The 21,738-nt window shown below is 36.3% G+C and overlaps 1 protein-coding gene across 3 annotated transcripts in view; it reads left to right on the top strand.

Moving 5' to 3' along the window:
- CSMD3 (CUB and Sushi multiple domains 3) overlaps positions 1–21,738 on the top strand; it is a 1,542,511-nt gene that overhangs the window by 816,292 nt on the left and 704,481 nt on the right. For all 3 annotated transcript variants that reach the window (XM_027854053.1, XM_027854054.1, XM_027854055.1), the window contains one exon: positions 21,542–21,645. In XM_027854053.1, the coding sequence (XP_027709854.1) occupies positions 21,542–21,645 (104 nt within the window). The remainder of the gene's footprint in view (positions 1–21,541; positions 21,646–21,738) is intronic.

Raw genomic sequence — 21,738 nt, forward strand, 5'->3', positions numbered from 1 at the left:
ATGAAATCATAAGACAAAAAATGTAGGAGAGAATGAATGAGTCTTTGAACTAATGCAGTGTCTCTGTTAGGGGAATAGGTGTGAGGGATACCGTAGGAGCAGAACTGGTAGCATTTGTCAACTAGTTAGATTGGGAGATTAGCTAAAGGAATCAGGAATCATACAGGTCATCATTAGAGGTCATCTAATCCAACCCTTCATTTAACAGACAAGGAAATTGAGTCTCAAGTGGTTCCCACATAATCACATAGCTAGGAAATGTCAAAGCTAAGATATGAACCCAGGATTTCCTGAATCTAAGTCCGGCACTTTATCCACTATATCACTCTGCCTCTCCCAAAAGTGAAAAGTCAACAATGACTTCAAGATGCTGAGTCTGCCTAACTGGTAAGATGACAGTGTCATCAATAAAAATATGACAAGCATGACCACATGACATGGCTGTTTCCAAAATACATGTTTGCTTTATTTAGTAGCACGGGGGTGTTATACTTATAACCTATTGTACACATTTTCATTTAACTGCTTTATCTGAAGCAGCATAATTGCAGAATTTAAGAGCTAGAAGAGAAGTCAAGAGCCATCTAGTCCAATTCATAAACTAATAACATGTCTGACAAGTTCATGATCTACTTGAAGAACTCTATGGAGGAGAAACTCACCACCTATTGAAGCAATCCATTCCAATTCTGGTGGTTCTAATTATGAAGATTTTTTCCCCTCCAGCTTTGAGCCTAATTGGGTTTCTTGGCAACTTCTCTGTTCCAACATAACAAATCTAATCCCTCCTACACAGGACAGTCCTTCACATACTTGAAGAACACTCTGATGTCCCTTGTTTCTTCTTGTCTCCAGGACAAAAAAAAAACCATGTTCTCAAGCATCTGTACGTAAATGCCTAAAATTTATGCAATGAAAAAGAGCCACTAGAAGTGCTAATGCAAGGAGACAAATGAGATCTATAAGTATCACTAAGACTTGGTGAGATGAACCTATTTTCAACTGTGGTTCTGGATGAGTATAATTTATCTGAAAGAAACAGGACAGGTAAAAATTATAGTGGAGAGTAGCACTGTACATTAAGAACTTATAGTGATATGATTTAATGCAGGAACCAGAGACGGAAAGCATATCAGAGAATATTTGGGTGAAAGTCAGTGGAGAGATGAACAGAACTGATTATGTCATTGCATTATTGATCACCTGGATAGAAAGATGAAATTAATGAGGAGTTTAGGAAACAAATCACAAGCCTGACAGTAGAGAATCATATAGTAAAAATGGAGAAAACAATGATTAGCTTTCAGGGGATGGGAAAGAGTTAGAATTGCAGCATGTCTGGATGAAAGTTCAAGCCAGGAAGGATGGTACAGAAAAGGGAGAACATATATTTTTGAAATAGGTTTCCTTTCCTTAGTTCACAAATCAATTCTGTTGTTGAAATAAGAAAACAATAAAACTATTTCCCTTAATTGAGTATTCAAAAATCTAATGGCAATTTTTGGAGCTTTCTTCTGTTAATACTAATAAACTCAGCTTTTCCAGGAGGTTACCTGCTTTTTTGACTATGTTTTGAGTTGCTCTATTGCCACAGTTGATATATCTAGCTTTAATCTGCTGTGGATTTCATTGTTCTGACACCAACAGAGCTATGGTTTCTAGAAAAGCATAACTCTAAAATAAATCATGTGTAGCAAAACAATAACAACAAGAATAAAGCAAGCAGAAAGGGGTTTATATTTATAAGATGTCTATATGTCCATAAAAGGCGATATGAGATGTAGCTTTCCAGGGTCCTCTCTCAGTTATTTCACATATCTCAGATACTGTTGAGGTAGTCATACATTTATACCCCTGGCTTACAAGCCCCTATCAACATTTATTTTACTAAGTCAAAAATGATAATTTCAAATTCAAAGGAAAAACATTTAATGAAAGAATATCAGGCAATGACATGTAATTGAATTAGATATTTAAAAACCCTAACACATATTTCCAAATAACTTCTGTCTGTTCTCCCACATGTCTCTCCCAGGGGAAGGACTAGTTTCATTTCCAATTTACCTGACCCTTCAATCTCCTCAACACAATAGAAAACAGGATATATCATCATTTATGCACAGCAGGCTTCATGGAAAATTTCCCAGAGATTCTACTCACCCACTTGTTCATCTGTTCCCTAGATCAGCACCTGACTTTCTCTCTGGCATGTAGTTGCTTCCTTTCCTGCCTCAAGCCTCTGGCATGTTGCCCCTTGTTCACTCACTCATGGACTTACTCTTATAACTATTCCCTTTACCTTGATTTCTTGTGTCTGTGTCTGTGCCTTTACACTGCCTGTCCCCATGTCTGGAATGTTTTCCTTCCTCACTCAAGGCCTGTTAGAAACCCTGACTTAATTCAGTTCACAATCTGCCTTCCACAGGATACCTTTCCAGGTCCCTCTCCACCTGTTCCTATAGTTTTCCCCTCAAAGATTAACTTCTATCCACTTTATATGGGTCTTGAATATACTTACACATGCATGTATTGTCTCTTAATATATAAGCTCCTTGAAAATAGGAACTGTTTGAATACTTGAGAATGGCAATTCCTAGGAACTTTGAATACTCATAGCTTAGCACAGTGCCTGGTATCTAGTAAATACTTAATAAATGCTTGTTGATTATTTTAGATCATTGTATTGGCCTTCTGGTACCTGCTCCCAACTTGATCTATTTTGTCACCAGTAACATTCCTTTCTCTTCTTGGTGAAATTTATACCTTTCTTTTAAAAAACTAGTTGCACAAAAAGCTGCTCAGTAGCATGTAGACTTCTGGTAGATGTAATTCCCAAAAGTAAAACAAGGCATTTCTCCTCTGGGGAGAGTAGTAGTAGAGAGAGATGTCTGGTGTAATTATCAATTTAAGCTGGCTTTAAATTAGATTGATTCATTACTGACAGCGTCCCAGGAAAGGATTGATGCTACAATTATTTTCCTCATATTCTCCTGCCTCCTGTTCTCCAACCAAAAAAAATTATGATCAAGCTTTGAGTTTGTCTGTCCTGAATCTGCATAGACTAGTCAGAGTCCTTAAATGGGTCAGAAAAGGAATGGTAAGAAGGCATTGCCATTGATTACTCATAAGCAATGATTGTGCCTTTGTTTTTTTTTTAATGCTTTCTGTAAAATGAGGGAGTTAGATTAGATGGACTGCATGTTCAGAGCAAGATGATCAAATCTGAAATGTGTCTACTGATCAGGAGGGTTGGGGCAATTCTAATAGATAATAGAGTGAACATAGAACTATTCACCTTTATTTGTTTTTATTTCCTCTGCCCCCACCCTCAAAAATAGGGTATAAAGGGTATAAACACAATAGTTAGCAAGGAATTGAAACCTAACATAAATGAGAAGATAAAAGACTTTTGCACAGGTCACCCCCCATCTGGAGTATTTTGTTTAGTTTTAGGCCTTTTGAATAGGCCATGATAGGATGGGGCATATCTAGCCAATGGTGGAGGATGTGGAAAACATGCCATTTGAGAAATGCATATCTAATTTTGGACACAGGCAAAATAGAGATGTGTTTTGTTCGATCATGCAACTCTAATACAGGAGTTTTGTTTTCATTTCAAAATTGGAGATTAGGAGGGAAGTAATGATGGCATTATGAAAACAAAAAAAATAAGATGGTCATTTAAGCATTTAAAAATGAGTGGAAGGGAGGCAAATGAAGATCTAAGTAGGAAGGAGAGTACAACTTTCAAGATGATATGTTGAATTTATTATATTTGTATCAATGGATTAACCATTGAAACTAGTTATTATGAGCATGCATAGAATGCTAGTCATGCAATTCCCCACATGGAAGAGATAAAAGAACTTGCTTTGGGAGACTCTTGGTACTATGTAATCAAAGTACCTTGGAGATATCATGGAGCACATGTAGACATTCTGTAACTGGTTTTGCTCTGCCAAACATGTGGAAAGGAGGAGCCTCTTTGGTCACTGGATGCAGAACCAGAAATGGGAGTGTATCCAAAAGGACATCACCTAGCCTAGTCCTTCCCACTCTGGGTGTGACTGCTCTTGGTTTTCCTCTTTTCTCTCTGAAACTCTGGCATTCAGAAAGAGAAATTTTCCAGTTTTTCTAGGGCCTCCTAAATTAGGGTATCCAAAAACTTAAGTCCTGGCTGGGAAATCTTTCCAGGGGTCTTGGAAATGAAAAAAGCACAGTATTTTTTCCAGATAAATCTCCATGTGCAGTAAGAATCCTAGCCTCACACAATCAGAGCAAGGTAAGCTACATTGTCACCTCAGAGATCTATGGGTAACTCTGAGGGGTGGAGATGTCTCTTCTTTACTATTATTGAGAGAAGTCCCCATTCCAAGTGTGTTCTCCCTCACTGTTAGCTGCTAATAATCAGTCTTCCAGTTCTATTTAACCAATTAATATCAATTAACTTTTAGAATAACTTCAAAGATTTAGAAAGTAGAGAGATATAAACATTTCCCCCCACTGCCTTGCAGGTACATTGTAGACTATATCAATTCGGTGCTTGGGAGAATGGCCTCAGTCTCCATGGGCACACTCTCCCAGTCTTTCAAAACTCACAAGTCTCTAGCCTCCATTCTCTTTCATCTAAAACAAAAGAACAAATGCTGAGGCAAAGAACTGAGGTCCATATTTACAGGGCCACATGTCAACCTCAGAAAAAGTCCTCTGTCTTTACAGCATTGTCTCTCACCAGACACCATCAGTCAGGAAAAAAGCCACATGAAGAAAAGAGGTCAAACCAAGAGAGAGAGGTCAAAGCTCTTCTCAGCTAGTGTCTTTTGAATACTTACCAGTTACAGCTGTGCAGCATCATTCAATCAAAAATGCTGCTATTCATCCTATAGTTAGCTACTGGACGCAGTTACAGAATGTCTATACGTGTTCTAGAATCTCTCCAAGATACTTCTGTTATATGGTGCCAAGGCTCTCCCATAAGCAGGATTCTTTGGGACTCTTGTGTTTTGTTAATGGCCTATTCTCTGTAACATAAGCGTAAAGAGAGACATAAACTATCTGTAACAGAGATCTTTGGCTTGTGTTGTCCTGTCCTCTTATTTTGTTTTGCTTGTGTAAATCCTTATTTTATTTAGCATTAAGTTCAGAATAAATTCCCCTCAACAGACATGTATATGCAGTCATTAGTGGAATCTTCTCCAGATAACTGTGCTTCTAAAGAAGATGTTAATAATTTAAAAAAATAATTATTTCCCAAGTGGACAGTACAGTCATTAAAAATGATAATTTATTCCCAGAAGTTAATTGTCTTATCAATTATCACTTTGTGGAATCAGGCCCAATCACTGCCTTTCAGAGATCAAGAGGGTACTACTATCACAGGTTATAAAAGATTATCAGAACTATCAATTATTTAATCACTTTCCAGGTGCTTACAGTTCAGATGGTAATTTCTTAATTCTAGTTATACATTCATGGATCACAGGAAATAAATGAGTATGGCTTCAAAATTGATTCAGGTAAAATATGAAAATGGTTTTTCTTTAATACTATTACAATAGCATGATAGTTATTCTCCCTTGCCTCAAATCTCTCACTAGTCCATTCTATCACTAGCTGTCAAAATAATCTTCCATGTTAGCAGGACAAGAATGACCCCTTATATCCTGCCCCGTCTTTTCAATAAACAGTAGTGATTCCCTACTATTACCACTTGGAGCAAATAAAAAACATGTTCCCGCCTCTTAAAGCCCTTTATGACCTAACTTCTTCCTATCTTTTTAGTCATCTTACTCCTTACTTCTCTTTACATACTCTGCCCTTCAGTGACCATGGTCCCTTTGCTGTTCCTCACATACATTTCATCTCCTTTCACACAGAATTTTCACTGCTATTCCCCATGCCTGTCTCTCGCCTTCTTCATCTTTGCATCCTGATTTCTCTAGCTGATTCAGAACAGCTAATGTCCCAACTCCTGCAGGAAGTCTTTCCCAAGTCTCTTTAATCATAGTGTTTTCCCTCTGAGACTATCCACATTTTGTCGTGTATATGTCTTGTTTGTACATAGCGGTTTGCATACTGTTTCCCCCATTTGTCTGTAAACTACTTGAGAGCAGGGATGTTTTTGTGACTTTTTTTTGTGTCCACAGAGCTTAGCATAGTGCCTGGAACATAGCAGATACTTAATAAATTCTTGTTGACTTTCTGATCCTGAATACTGATACGTCTGACCCCTTTTTCTCCTGGCACATTTTTATTGCATGTCATATTCTCTAAGTTAAGGCAAAAACATCATTATTTTTCAGTGACAACTTATTTGACATTAGGTACCTTTTTCAATTTCCTCTTTTTTGATGAATAGAGGGGGAAGAGCAAAAATGATCATCTCATTAGAGTTAGTGAGCCACCTAGTTAGTGAGTCACCATCAGGAATAGAGCACTGAACTTGCTGTCAGGAAGACCTGGGTTTGAATTCTGCCCCCAAATACTTACAAACTGTGTGAATCTGTGGAAATCACAAACTCTCTCAACTTTAGTTTCCTCTCTATAAAATGAGGATGATAGTACACATGACAGTTTTGTTATTAGGATCAAATGAGATCATGTTTGTAAAACTATTTGAAAACCTCAAAGTGCTATGTAATGGTATCTGATATAATTAATTAGAGAGACATTGATGAATGAAGAATTTGTGCTGAGGATTCCGGACTTCAAGTATGGCATGTTAGCCATTGACTTAATTTCTCCAAATTCAATTCAGTTTACATTGAACTTCCTCCCCTCCCCTTCCTATTTGCTATAATTGGATATTTTCTTGACATGACTATAGGACTCTACTTGTATTAACTATTCTAACTTCAAATAAAGTTTGCAGTGTTGTTTTTTTTTTTAATGTGAGATTTTTACCCCCAGAAATAATGTAGCTCCTAGAATTATGTGAGTAAAAGTAAACTGGCTGTGAGACTGAGCTGAGTTACACATTCAATCAAGCATTCCCCACTGTAAGGCAACCATGTGTCATTGAAACTGCTCAAGTATTATGAATTTCCCAAATTTCTGTGCCAGTTCAGTAGTTGCAAGCTTATCTGAAAGTCTATGGATTAGTTAGTATTTAGTTCATTACTTAATTTGAAATGGAGAGTCTTGTCCATTTTGAAATTATAGCTATATGAATCTTAGTCACCAGTTAGGCAAAATAAAATATGCCAATAAACAACAACCCAGATCATCCAGTTTATTTTTTCATTCACAATTACAGATAGCAAAGCTCAGGCATGGATCAGTCCTTCCATGGATCTTTATTAAGCACCTGTTATATGGTTAATGTTTGTGGAGAGTACAAATGTAATGAGTCCTGTTTTTTTAATCAAAGTGTATGTCTGACAAATCATGGAAGAGAGCATAAAAGACATAATCGAGAGAGAAGACATTAGAGTAAGAGAGGCATTGGGAATAGCTTCCTACAGAAGGTGAGATTTTAGCTAACATTCCCCCTAACACTCTAACTTTCCAGTTCCTTCACTTACCTGTTTCCAGTGACCCACTCCTCTACCCTGTTTCAGCCACACACAAAGATGTTCACACCCCTGATCTTGCAATCACCTGGGAATATAGCACTTCTGTTTTCAAGAACTTTGAAGTTCTTTATCTAATCACAATCTTTCCCTCTGCATCCCAAAACCAAACCCTGTTCTTCATCAGGACTGTGACCACTAATGCCTCAACCCCTCAGTTCTCTCTCATGCATCACCTCTGTATTTGCTATACTTCCCTTTTTCCCCCAGTTTCACACTTTTGCGAATAAGTTCTACTCTAAACTGCCCTATTGAGTCCTTTGCCTCAAGATCAGATCCCCAGTCTTGCCCTACCAAGCCTTGGTCTTAGATTATTCCCATCATCCATTGCCTTTGTTCCTATGTATGTGCTACTGAACAAAATTGAGAAAATCACCATATTGACTGTCTGTGCTACAAATTTATGGTATATAACCTCAATGAGACCTTTACTGCTGTTAGGCAATCTTTTTTATACCTCTAATTAACTGACTCTCCCACTCATTACACTGGCTCTTCAAAACCTTTTTTCATTTCTCCTAAAATCTCCAATGACTGCCTGTCTCCATTCCTTCTCAGCTGAAAACTTTGCCTCATATTTTACTTAAAACAGATTGCATTTACTGAGATCTCCCTCTTCTCTCATTCCTCCTTGTCTGATATCACCTAGATATCTCTGCCACTATTCCCTTCTTTACCTGTTTCATGAAGAAGTAGTCCTTCTCCTTACCAAGGCTAACCCTCCTGTATGCACAATACTCTCATTCCATGTTGTCTTCTCCAAGAGACAGCTTCCTCTACCACCCTTGTTCTCACTTATCTTTAAGCTCTGCCTGTCTACAAGCTATTACCCTACTGAATACATTCAAGCAAATCTCTCTCCTCTCCTCAAAAAACTCACTTCATTCGTTCATCCCCATTACCTTCCCATATTTCTTTGCTTTCTTCTTTGAGGGAAGGCCAGCTGAGGGGAAGTGGATTTCTCCCCCATCTCTACCCTTTTCCATTCCATGATATCTTACAGTGAACTACTCACCTGAATAATCCACATGTATTTATTAAGCATCTACTATATACAATGTCCCTGGGCTAGGCAATGGGCATATAGGTACAAAGGATGATATAATTTCTATCCATAATGAGCCTATATTCTGAGTAAGAGACACCACAGCCATCAGGAAACAGATATTCAGTTAAAATAACTCTAAGAAATGTGATCCCTGGCACAATAAGAGATCTAAGCTTATGATAAGAGAGCCAGCTCTAACAGTTAGGAGCCATGCTATAATGAGAAACAGTCTCAGGGAAACCCATTAAGCAAAATGACCAGAACAAATGATTTGTCAGGGAGAATAGTACGAAAATATTACAAAAGAAGAATTATGTCAAGCCCGACAGTGCCAGAAATATGAGTTGTGTTAGCCACAAGTGTTACTTACATTTATATATCACTACCAATAAAATCTAAGAGGCAGCTAGGTGGCTCAGTTGATAGAACTTTGGGCCTGGAGTCTGGAAGATCTGAGTTCAATTCCAGTTTCAGACACTTAGTAGCTGTGTGTCCCTGATCAAGTCACTTAACCTCTGTTTTCCTTAATCCACTGAAGAAGAAAATGGCAAACCACTCCATTATCTTTGCCAAGAAAACCTCATGGACAGAATGGTCCACAGGGTCAAGAAAATTGAGATACAACTGAATAACTGAACAATGATAACAACAATCAGAAAAATCTGCATGTTACTCTCCCATTAACATTGTGTTCATATGGGAGAGTAAACCCACATATGTATATAATTAGAGAGAAATATTTTGTAGCTATTGTTTTTACTAGGCCATGTAAGTAAATGGCTTTGATATGAAAAATATTTATCTATTGCCTGAAATTTAAAGATAAATTTAAATTTATCTTACAGGGCTAAAATACTGGTGGGGGCTCATAAGCTAGAGTTTTCCTATTATGGACCCACAGTGTAAATAAAACCTGGGGTAGTAGTTGTCCTCTTGAGGCCCAATCTGCAACCAATGAAAGTGATTTGTAATACAGCCAAGAGAAAGAATTAGATCATCACTTACAAGACAACATTGTGTAAAATATTATCAGTTGTACTTTATTGATTCATATGAATTTTTCCATGTTTCTCTGAATTACTCATATTTATCACACTAATATTTCATTATACTCAATAAACCAAAATTGTCTTGACTTTTCCAAGTAAAGGGCATCTAGTTTGTTTCCAGTTGCTTTGCTACCATAGAAAATACTGCTATGAGTATTTGGGTATTCATGCCACTCTTCTGTCTTTGACTTTTTTGAGCTAAATGCCCAGTAGTGGGCTCATTAAATGAGAGATTATGGACAACTTATTGGATTTTCACATATAATATCAACTATTTGTGTATTTTGTCATCTACATCAAGTTGATGAGTGAGAGATGATTTTCCCCACTCCCAATGCATTTAGGATACAAATAGCTTTTAAAGTATCTTTCACAATACTTGAACCTTTGCTCATATACTATTACAGATTTTCACACTTTATTGGGAAGCCATAAAAACAGTCATTGACATATTCATTTTTACCTTGAAGAGCCCAATTGTGTCTTATTAGAGAATTCTGACAAACGTTTTCAAGTCCACTGAGCAACATTACTCTTACCTTTTTTATTTTGATTTTTAAATTATTTCAATTATGAGAAAAGAAAGAAGAGTAACATGATCTCTTAAATTCATTTCAACTCTAAATTCAGGGATCTAGTGGATCTTAAGGATGCAATGTCAAGTTATCCAACCTCTCAGTGTTCAAAGTGACTCTCTAAAACTGTAAGTTGGAGAGCAGGTGCCAACCATTGTTATAGGGAATTTCCTCATCTGGGAGTTCCCTATATCAATGAAACCACAAGTTGGCCTAGTCTCTATCACTAAATATATTTTGAATGTATCAAGACTATAATATGATAAAAATTCAATAATTCTTTGATATTATTAATTTGAATACCCCATCAGTGGGATACTCATTGGGATTACTCAAAGTAGTGATGTGAACAGGGTCACACAGCTAGTTGGGCTCTATGATTCCAGATCCAGTGCTCTATCTACTGCATCATTTAGCTTCCTACAAATACAAGCAAAAATATAGTCCCTGCTCTTAAGGGTTCTAATAAAAGAAGATAACATGTAAAAGTGAGCTAACACAATGTGTGTGTGTGTGTTGGGAGGGGGGAGTATGTAATTGCAGAGGGGAGAGAGGCTCCCAGACTGTCAAAGGGGTACATGATAAAAAAAATAACAAGAACATTCCCCTACCTGGCATGCTAGATAGAGACTTTCCTCCACATCTTGAACTTTTTACATGTGCAAGTGCAGCCTGCCATATTGCCTGCTGTTATTGCTAATTTTTACTATGTGACTACACTCCTACCTGCTTTTATAATCATCATACATTTACTACGTGATACCTATTATGCCCTTTCATGGTCATATCATCATTGTAGCCTACATGATATCTCTACTGTCATTTATCCTAGCTAACATTTTCTTTAGAGATTGAGGTGTTCTATTAAGCATCACTGAGACAATAATGATGTTTAAAAGATGAATGTTTGCATCAGGGAGCAGCATAAGTGAAAGTGTTAGACAATTTCCTAAAATCTATCTACTTTCCTCTGCTTCTTCTCTTCTTAGTCCTCAGACAAGTTAATTTTCTATGCCATAACTTTCCAATATTATACACATACACATACACTAACAAACAACAGTACATTCCTTTCTTATTCTACCAGATTATGCCTTTGCCAAAATTACTCGGCTTTTCTTCCTTTGAGATTCACTTCGTCTATGCAATCTAATTCTTTGTCTTAGTTATCTATTCAACACCCAAGTCATTATATTCTGTATGGGACACTCTGGCTTCATCAACCATCTAGACTCCAATGACCTCCACTTTCCTTATACTTTGGCCTCACATAGAAATAGTAATAGCTTGATCTGATCATTACCCATAATTCTGTCTTCATGATCCAGAACTCAGAAATTAATCTTTTAATCCTAGTAAAAGATAATTATAAAAATTCTGGTTAATCTATTCCATTTTGTGCTTATTATTTTCTTTCCAATTTAATCTAAAATGTTTTTTACTATATCTTCTAGCCTAGTTGAATTTTGTACCAAGTTTTTATAGAAAATTACATAGCATATTGGGACTTGATAAGCTTTATCAGTGTGAAAAATATGATATAATTCATATATTCTACTAGGGAAATAGTTCTACTGTATTCTGATCATAAGATATGGCATTTTAAGTAAAACAATCATTTATAAAGCACCTACTATTTGCTGGTCACTGTGTTAAATGATAAATAAACAAAGAAGTAAAGGAGTTCCTTCTTTCAGGGAGCTCACAATCTAATGGGGAACACAACATGCAAATGACTATGTAGAAACAAGATAAACACAGGATAAATTGTATAATCAACAGAGTTGGAGGCACTAGCACTAAGGGGGTCTGGAAAGGCTTCTTGTAGCAGGTGAACTTTTAGCTGGAACATGAAGGAAGCCATCAAACATAGATGAGAATAGAAAGAATCGGAAATGTTTTATCTCCTTCTGTATAGCACCTTTTAGAAAGGACATTGACAAGACAGAAAAAGTTGCCTAGCATTGTGAAGGAACTCAGAACACTTAATTATGAGTATCATTTGAATTAACCAAGAATACTTAGCCCTGAGAAGGTTTATGAGTAACATTTTATATGAGAAACATTCCCAATGTTTCTAGAATTATTGTGCAAAAGACTGATGAGAGTTCAACCTACTTTTCTAGGCTTACCTAATATGCTTACCCTTCCAATGCAGAGACTGATTTTATTATTTTGTCACACTGTCCTCATTCTTGTCACAATATGTATTATAGACCATTCTCACTTCTCTCATCTCCTCCCCTGTTTCATAGTTTCCCTCTCTGAAGTCTGCTTGACTTGCTGCCAAACCAGGATAACTACAATCATCAGCCTTCTTCCTTTCCACACACCTGGTCCGCATGCTATTGGTTGTGGGTCACAAAGCAGTTGATTGACACACATTATTCTCTAGCCAAACTGGAACTCATTTCTGGAAAACATCCTGATCTTTCTTATCTCTGTATTCACTCTTCCCCCTTAAGTCCAGATTGCAGTCTCAACCCTTTTCCTTGAACCTCTTCCCAATATGCCCCAGCCTCTCTGTAAATACATTCTTGCCTACTGAAATATTTTACATACTGTAATTCCTAGCCCAGGTTCTATGAAGCTTTCCCTCACTCTAACACTTAGACATAATAGTTACATCTTTATAACTCTTTTTTACATTTTATTCCCCTCTTATGCAAATATTCTAGATGCTAATTCATATTACAGATATTTGCATACCTGTTTTACTCCTGCTAGACTTCAAGATCCATATGGGAATAGGCCCTATTTTCTTTATCTTTGTTTTCTCTGAAGAACTCAGGGCAGTGTCCTGAATCTTTTTTTCTTCTTTAGACTGGATATATGATTTAATTGATAGGAAATTCCCAGTGAGGCAACTCCCTCTAGTAGTTATCATTTATGTAGCTTTAACATTTTCAAAATTCTACACCCCATGAGGCTATTATTATTTCTATTTTACAGATGAGGAAAATGAGAATGTAAATGACATGTCCAGAGTCACATAACTAAGTAAGTGAAGCAGAATTTGAACTCAGGTCTTCCTAATTCCGGGTCCAAGACACACTAGGTCATCTTGCTGCCTTATTCAGTGCATATGAGGCTTACTCTGCAAATTGCAGAATTAGAGTTGTCTGGGGCACCAAGAGCTTAAGTAACTTGCTTGGAGTCAAACAGCCTTCATGTATTTGAAGAACCCAAATCTTTCAAACTCTCTATTCACCCCTTTTCTAGAGGCTTCCTCTTCTCTAGTAAACAGTGGATGATTAGTAAATACCTGTTAACCAGAAATTAAATAAGTACTGCCAAATAGAAGTTGAGAAAAACGAGGTAGTCCTCAAGAGAAAGTTATCAAATGTGACTTTAAGGAGTAGCTAGTCCTTAAAATAGACCTTAAAAGGAAGAGTTTGGTTAAGTGAAGGAGAGGAGAGAAGCTATTCCATGTGGGTAAAGGACATAGACAAAGGAGTAGAACACTAAAGGAAAATAGTATCTGAAGAACATAATCAGCAGATCTAACAACTCTTGGCAAATGTTCTCAATACCACAACCCAGAGCAGATCATATAGGAACACATTTCTAAGGGGATGCTGTAATGAGGTAGGGCTTAAAATAGCCTATATTGTGTTAGAGTCAAAATAAGCTCAGAGCACCTAGTGAATTGATGAGGTTACTTTCCCTAGACAATTCTAGAAAAAGGATTGTTTCATTCTCTTCTTTCTGTCCTCTGGTGATGGTGAGTGTAAATTTCTATCAGAATCCCAGATAGCTGGTTTAAGATACTGATGTAGAGTAATAACAATAAGAACATAACATGGTTGTTGAATGAATTGTTCCTTCAACATTGAGAAATAGTTCCATGGAGAAAACTATCAACCACAATGGAAGGCCCTAGGTACCCATACATCCTTCCATTCAGCAAAAAAGAAATCCCACACCCACCCAAACTAGAACTACTATATTGCTAATATCCTTGAAGGGAATTTGTTTACTGTTATAATGCTTCCAATGATTTTACCATATTTTATGCATAATAAAATATACACTCATGCTCACAAGCCTTAAAATATCATGGTGTTCCAATGGCTTTTTTGATATACTTTAAAACAGAAGAAAAATATTTTGCTGCAAACTGTGAAAAAGAAAATAGCATCATCAGTTTCTGAGTCAGGTTAGTTTATCCACTAAAGTAAGATTTATCAAATGCTTCCAGCGTCCAAATTTTATCATGAATACTGCTGTTTGTTTCACAATGTATCCAAAAAGTGTCCAAGACTCTGAACATTTATGATGAATATTATAAGTTCCTTTACTAAAGCTTTAATACAAAGTGGAAAAAGTCCTCTTTTTAGTTCCTCCATCACCTCTCCCACTATTTTTTAGTGAATATTATCTACCTTCTGAGAACAGGGAAAGGCAAAGGCCTTTTTGACTCTATTTAACATGCATGCCCCCATGTGCTGCTCAAATCCGTCTGAAAACTTTGTATTCAAAATCTTGAAATTCCAATCAGGCTAAATTGATCTCTTATCACAAATTCATGAAAATCAGATAATATAGTAGATGAGGGCAGGGAGTGTGGCTCATTTATCTTGCTATCTTCCATAGTGCTCAGAACAGTACTTGTTATATTAGTGTATTTGTGGTGTATAGTTTCTTTCATCTGATCTGAATGTTCTTTATTTTGCCTTTAAACTAAATTCTGAGGTTGATCCATTTATTCACAAAACATTGAAAAAGCACTAGGACCACATTCTGTGGTTACAAAGAAAAACAAAATTATTGATGAGACAAACAATGGACGAATGTTAGGTATTAATTTTTTAATGTTATCATTGGTATTGTTATGAGTGTTTTCTTTGTTATTAGAGCCTGAACAGTCCCGCCCGCCATCCATTTGTTTCCTTTAGTGAAACCAAGTAGGAGCTAGATAATAATTACAATAAACTTCTTGAAATCAAGTACCTTGTTGTGTATGCTTAATAACTTGCCAAATATTTTCTGACCTTTTTGTCAGGAAAGAAGTAATGTCAGGGAACATAATTCGTGGTGTGTGTGTGTGTGTGTGTGTGTGTGTGTGTGTGTGTGTGTGAATGTGTGTGTATTCTTTTTTATTGTTTCAGAAATACTTTATGAGTGAAATCTTTCCTTCTTTCCATTTTCCTTTTCTCTCTCCCCTCCCTCCTTTGCTTCCATCCTGTCCTTTTTCTCCTCTCCTCTTTTCTTTCCTTTCTCTCCCCTTTCTTCTTTCTATCCTTCTTCCCTCTTATATCCCTCTTCCTCCTTTCCTATTCTTCCTCTGTCTTCTCCATTCCTACCTTCCCTCCTTCCATTCTCCATCCTTTGAAAACATAGTTTAGTGGTTAAAGGGCTAGCCTTAGAGTTATAAATGTTTGGATTCAAGTCCTTTCTTTAATGCAAACTAATTAGTGACCATGGACAAGTAATAACTTCCTAGGACTCAAGGAAACTCTCTAAGGCTATGAGGAGAAAAGAGGGACGAGAATAAACACTTATAGTGCCTATTATGTGTCAGGCACTGTGTTAAATGTTTTAGAAGTATTATTTCATTTGATCCTCACAATTGTTTGAGGGAGATACTATTATACCCATTTTACATTTGAGGAAATTGGATCATAGAGAGGTGAAATGACTTGCCTGAGGTCACACAGCTAGTAAATATCTGAGATTAGAATTGAACTCTAGCCTTCCTGACTCCAAGCCTAGCACTAGCAATTATACTCCGTGACTGCCTCTGCCTTTAAGTTACAAAGTAGATATTGCTTAATATATGTCAGTTGTGGGAGTTTCAAAAGGGGGCAAGGATTCCCTTTACAATATTTTTGAACAATTCATTTGTTTAACAAACTTTATTGCTTCCTATTTTCAAGGCATTGTGCTATACACTGAAAATACAAAGATAAAAAGTCACTGCTCTCAGGGAGCTTCTGTCTTACCGTATTTGAAAATGATAGCTAGTCTTTAGGGGCAACTAGTCAGTACAGTGGATAGAATGCTGAGCCTTGAGTCAGGAAAGACTCATCTTCCTGAGTTCAGATCTGGCTTCAGATACTTACTAGCTCTGTGAACCCTGGCAAGTCACTTCACACTTTGCCTCTATAAAATGATCTGGAGAAAGAAATGGCAAACCACTGCAGTATCTTTGCCAAGAAGACCCCAAATTGGGTCATGAAAAGTCAGACACGACTTAACAACAACAACAACCTCCAATATTTGCTTGGAAAACCTCCAAATACGTGGTAACCCACTACTACCTGAACCATCCTGTTCCACTTTTTTGTTGTTGTTCAATTGTTTCAGTCTTGCTGACTCTTCATAACCCCATTTGGGGTTTTCTTGGCAAAAATATTACAGTGGTTTGCATTTCCTTTTCTAACTCATTTTTTTTCAGCCAAAACCAAGGTTTATTAGAATACTGATTGGAGTGAGCAAGATTCCTAGTGAGTCTGCACTATTGGCTAGATTTTAAGAATCTGAGCATTGGCCAGATATTAAGAATCTGGGCCCAGCTCATGTTACATGTGAGGAAACTGACTCTTGATCTGGTGCTCTATCCACTGTGCCACTTAGTGTCTGCTATTAGACATCTCTAATTGTTAAGAAGTTTTTCCTCACATCAAGCTTACATTTGGCCCTTTATACTATCCACCCATTCCTCTTGGTTCTGCCCTCTTGAAACAAAAAGGATAAGTCAGTATTGGGTAGTAGATAGAGTGCTAAACTTGGAAGATAGTATAAATCTTCTTTTTGACACATATTAGGGATGGAACCACGGACAAGTCATTCAACCTCTTTGAGTTTTGGTTTTTTTCATCTGTGAAATAAGGGTTTTGGACTACTTGGCTACTATGATGTTTTCTAGCTACAAACCTGTGATCTATGATAGCATAAGTATAATCTTTCTTCCACATGACAGTCCTTTAAATATATAGCTATATTGTCTATTCTTCTCCAGTCCATTCCTTGTGTTCTCAAGGCTTTTCACTATCTAATCTTGGCTGCATCATTCTACAGACTTTCTAGCTTTTCAGGGGTAGCTAGGTGGCACAGTGGATAGAGCTCCAGCCTGAGAGTCAGGAGGACCTGAGTTTGAATCTGGCCTTAGACACTAGCTGTGTGACCCTGGGCAAGTCACTTAACCTTGATTGCCTCACCAAAAAGCAAAGAAGAAAAAAGACTCTGTAGCTTTTCAATGTCCAATTTTCTTACACTTTCCTTCTGTCTTTATGCTTATGATCCAGTTATACTGGCCTTCTTGCTGTTATTCATTCTAAATTCAGACACCACCAGTACCACTCCTTCCCTCTGAGACTACCTTTAATTTAAACTATGTATTTGTTCACATGGTTGTTTGCTTTTGTCTTCCCCCTTAGAATAGATGTGCAGTGTTTAGCAGGTGACAGGTACTTAGGAAGTACTTAATAAGTGCTGATTGATTGATTGTTGCCAAGAACTGCACATAATGTACCACAAGTGGTCTGACCAAGGCAGAGGACAAATAAACTGTCACTCCTTTATTTCTGGAAGCTGTTCCTCTCTGAGGAGACAGCTGAATGACTCAATGGATACAGTGCTGGACCTGGACTCAGGAAGACTTGAGTTAAAATCCAACTTCAGATACTTACTAGCTGCATGACCCTGGGCAAATCAGTTAACTTCTGTTTGCCTTAATACACTAAAGAAGAAAATGGAAAACCATTCCAGTATCTTTGCCAAGTGTGCTTTGGTCCACACCATCACAGAGTCAGATATGACTGAATGACTGAACGACAACAATTCCTCTCTTAAGCAGTTCAAGATCACATTAACTTATGCAGTATATTTGTTTATTCATTCATTCATTTAGTTATTTATTTAGGTCACTCATATCATACTAACTCACATGGCACTTGTAGTCCTCTAAGACTGACTGATATTTTTCAAACAGACTTCTGTCTAACCATGCCCCTCCACATGAATCCCTTCAGATATAAAAGATGGTTTTCATGACTGTGCTCCATCATCCCTCAGTCTTCTCCCAAGGATACATATCTGTATTACTTACTCTCTTAATTACTGTCATAAGGATCCTTCCTTTGTTCAAGTCATTGTTTAAAATGTTAAATGATATAAGGTCACAGACACATGGTCAGGGCACTCCTTTGAAGACTTTCCTCTAACTTGGCTTAAATTTACTGACTTCTATTGGATACAATCAATTAGTTAAGAATCAATCCAAGTGTACTATCATTTAGCTGACATTCTCTTCATGTTGTCCTTAAAGACTGAGTTTTGACAAATACTTTGATGAGATGAATCTACACACATGTTTACTATGTTTGCCTGACTTAACAGTTTAGTAAATCTTTTGGGAGAATATAAAGGAAATGTTTTTACCTGGGCATGATTTATTCTTGATAAAGCCGTATTGACATTTAGTAATTATCTCTTCCTTCAAAAGATATTCATGAAACATTTTTTTATGAATCATTTTTTAAATAATATTCCTTATTCAATAAAGAATGTTCAAGCCACTTATTGTCTTACTCATCCTTGCTTGCCTCCATCTATTGATGCCTTGCAATATAAAGGGAACAAATTTTCAATGTTCATTCATTGAAATCATAAAGAAATACAACTTTTAGATGCTTCTCCAGTCCACATGTGTGGGATTGATCTTATTCTGTACTAACACATATTTTAAATCCTTTTTCTCTCACATCTTCATTTTGGTTTGGTCTATACACATTTACCTTTTTCCTCTTCCTAAATTATTTTAGCACTATATTCATTTTTTTCTTCCTTATGCATGTACATCATTGTTAGTCCCTTCAGAATTCATGTCTACATTTCATACTTTAATCCAGTTATACCTTCATATTTTTTACTCTAGTCACCACCATCTGCAGACCATATGAATGATAAACTGTTTCGTCCCCTCTCCTTACATAGTTGTCACCATTAAAAAAAAAAAACAATAACAACAATAAAAAAATTCAGTCTAGGCTACTGTAATTTTAAAAAAAAAACTAGATAATTATAAGCTTTCACCTTGACTTTCTATGAGTGTAGTATTTTCCCCATGCAATCTACCCAGGATACCACTACCATAGTGTCTTTGTTAAATGTCATTTTCTCTTTCACTTCCTTTTAAAGCAAAATGATACAGAAAATTCCCGTGGCTCTATGATTCTTTCTATTTTAGTCTAAATTCCAGTGTCTTTTAAGATCTTCCATGATTTGATTCTATCTTAGCTGTCCATGTTTCCATTATTCCTCAGCATGATCCCTGGTTCATGGTCAAGTTGTTCCCACTTATTTCATACAATCGATATATTTATTCCTACCTCTATTCCTTCACAATTATTAATCTCATTGCCAAGAATATCTTCCTACTCTATTTGTAAATACCCAAACTATACTTTGAAGTCTGGTTTAAGATTCAGCTTCCAAGCCCTTCATAAAGCTTCTCTCAAATGAACTAGTCCTTATTTTTCTGCTTTTATGAATTCCTACTTTATTCAGAGTTTCTTCCATATAATTGCTATTGAATGACATGCTTTTTGCATATAAACATGTAAAAAAAATGGGCTCTATTTCTCCTATTAGATTGTATGTTCCTTAACAGTAAAATTAACTTATACAACTCTTGTGGTCTGGACACAGTTCTAAGGACATGTAGTAGATGTTTAATAAATACTTATACATTATTGATTTGGAATAAATTTAGACCAAATTGACCATTCACAATCTTTTAATGGATATAAATGCAAAGTTCAATCATCTCTAAAAATCAACTGCACAAGTACAAGCTGTGAAAGGTGTGGCAAGGCAACAATGCTTATGAAAAATCTGGGATTTTTAATGGACAACAAGCTTAACATAAGTCAACAGTGCAACACGGCTGCCGAGAAACCCAATGCAATCATAGACTGAATTGAGAGACATAGCATTCAGAACAATGTTTATGATAATCCATGCAACTGACAGAACCTAACACTTTCTGCTACCAATTAAAGTTCTATCTAAGACACTGTCTGACTGGTTCAACTAAAAATGATTATTCACATAATCAAGTCAGTAAGTTAGAAAGGATTTATTAAACATTTATCATGTGCCAGATACTGTATTTAGCACTTAGAATGCAAATACAAATAGAAACAAAGCCATCCCTGCCCTCTAGGGACTAACATTCAATTGGTCAAACACAACATATAAAACGAAGCTGAAAAGGAAAGGGATATGGTAAAAATTTTCTGGAATGTCACCTGCAGATGAATGAGACATGGCTCTGGCCTGGGTGCCCTCCTTAAATAGAGATTTCTGGAGGAGACATACAATCAGAGGCAGAGCTCCTAGGGGCAGGAGATACTTCCAATGAATTAATTAAAGGGATGTTGAGAGCTTTCAGGACGTAGAGAATTCTGGGTAATGATAGAGAAAGTCCAGAGTACAGCCTCAAAAAGAACAAGCAGTGCTTTGTCACCAGTGTCATATTTGTTTCAGGAATCTGTGGTGTAGATCTATGTGAAAGAAGTACTACAGTAATGAAATTCTATACTATCTCATGTTATAATTTACTTACATGAACAAAGGAAAGTAATATTTTATGTTTAATTAATTGGCTTTTTTTAAGAAGTCCAGTTTTAATAAGTTTTCTTTCTGTACATAAAGTCTATGTTAAAATGGAGTTCAAACAATCTATTGATTTAAGAACTCCGTGGAAAAACTCAGTAAAAATATGTGTTTGTTGTCACATAGCAATCAGTGAGTCAGTTGGTCAGCATCAATAAACATTTACTGAGCACTTCATGTAGAGTGCTGTGTTAAGTGCTCAGTTTTTTATGTTAGCATCAAATATATACAGTTAACAAAATAAATAGATTTGTAAAAGGTCTCTTTCCACTTATTCTCTAATGATATTTCTAAAATATACATCCATTTGTCTTTTTATATAATGGTTGAAAAGAATATTTTATTAACTTAGGAACCATTTCAGTTGATATGTAAACCATTAATGGCATTCATCTCATTTTCTCTTTGTTCTGACTCTTCATTAAAGTTTTGTTTAACATTAGATCATATTTGTCACAAAATGTATGACATATATCATTAATGATATGATTTTCACATTACAGTTTATGGGAAGAATTGTGTATGCATATGTGCATTTCTTTGAATATATGTATGCATACATCCATTATATCATATAAAATAAATTGTTCTGATGCTAAGGTGTCATCAATTGTAATTCTTTTGTGTGATAGAATACATTTGTAATTGAGGCTTTTGTTTATTTTTGATCCCTAGGTTATTCAGATAAATTTTGAAGAATTTGATCTAGAGATTGGCTATGACACATTGACGATTGGTGATGGAGGGGAAGTTGGAGATCCTAGAACAGTACTGCAAGTGTAAGTTTCCAGTGTCTTTGATTATCCTGAAACATGATAATATTTGCGGATATTATTTTACATTTATTTTAGTGACTTTCTTTTTTTCTCCAT

Source organism: Vombatus ursinus, unplaced genomic scaffold, assembly GCF_900497805.2.
Source record: "Vombatus ursinus unplaced genomic scaffold, bare-nosed wombat genome assembly UNPS02010284.1, whole genome shotgun sequence".
NCBI classification, from domain to species: Eukaryota; Metazoa; Chordata; class Mammalia; order Diprotodontia; family Vombatidae; genus Vombatus; species Vombatus ursinus.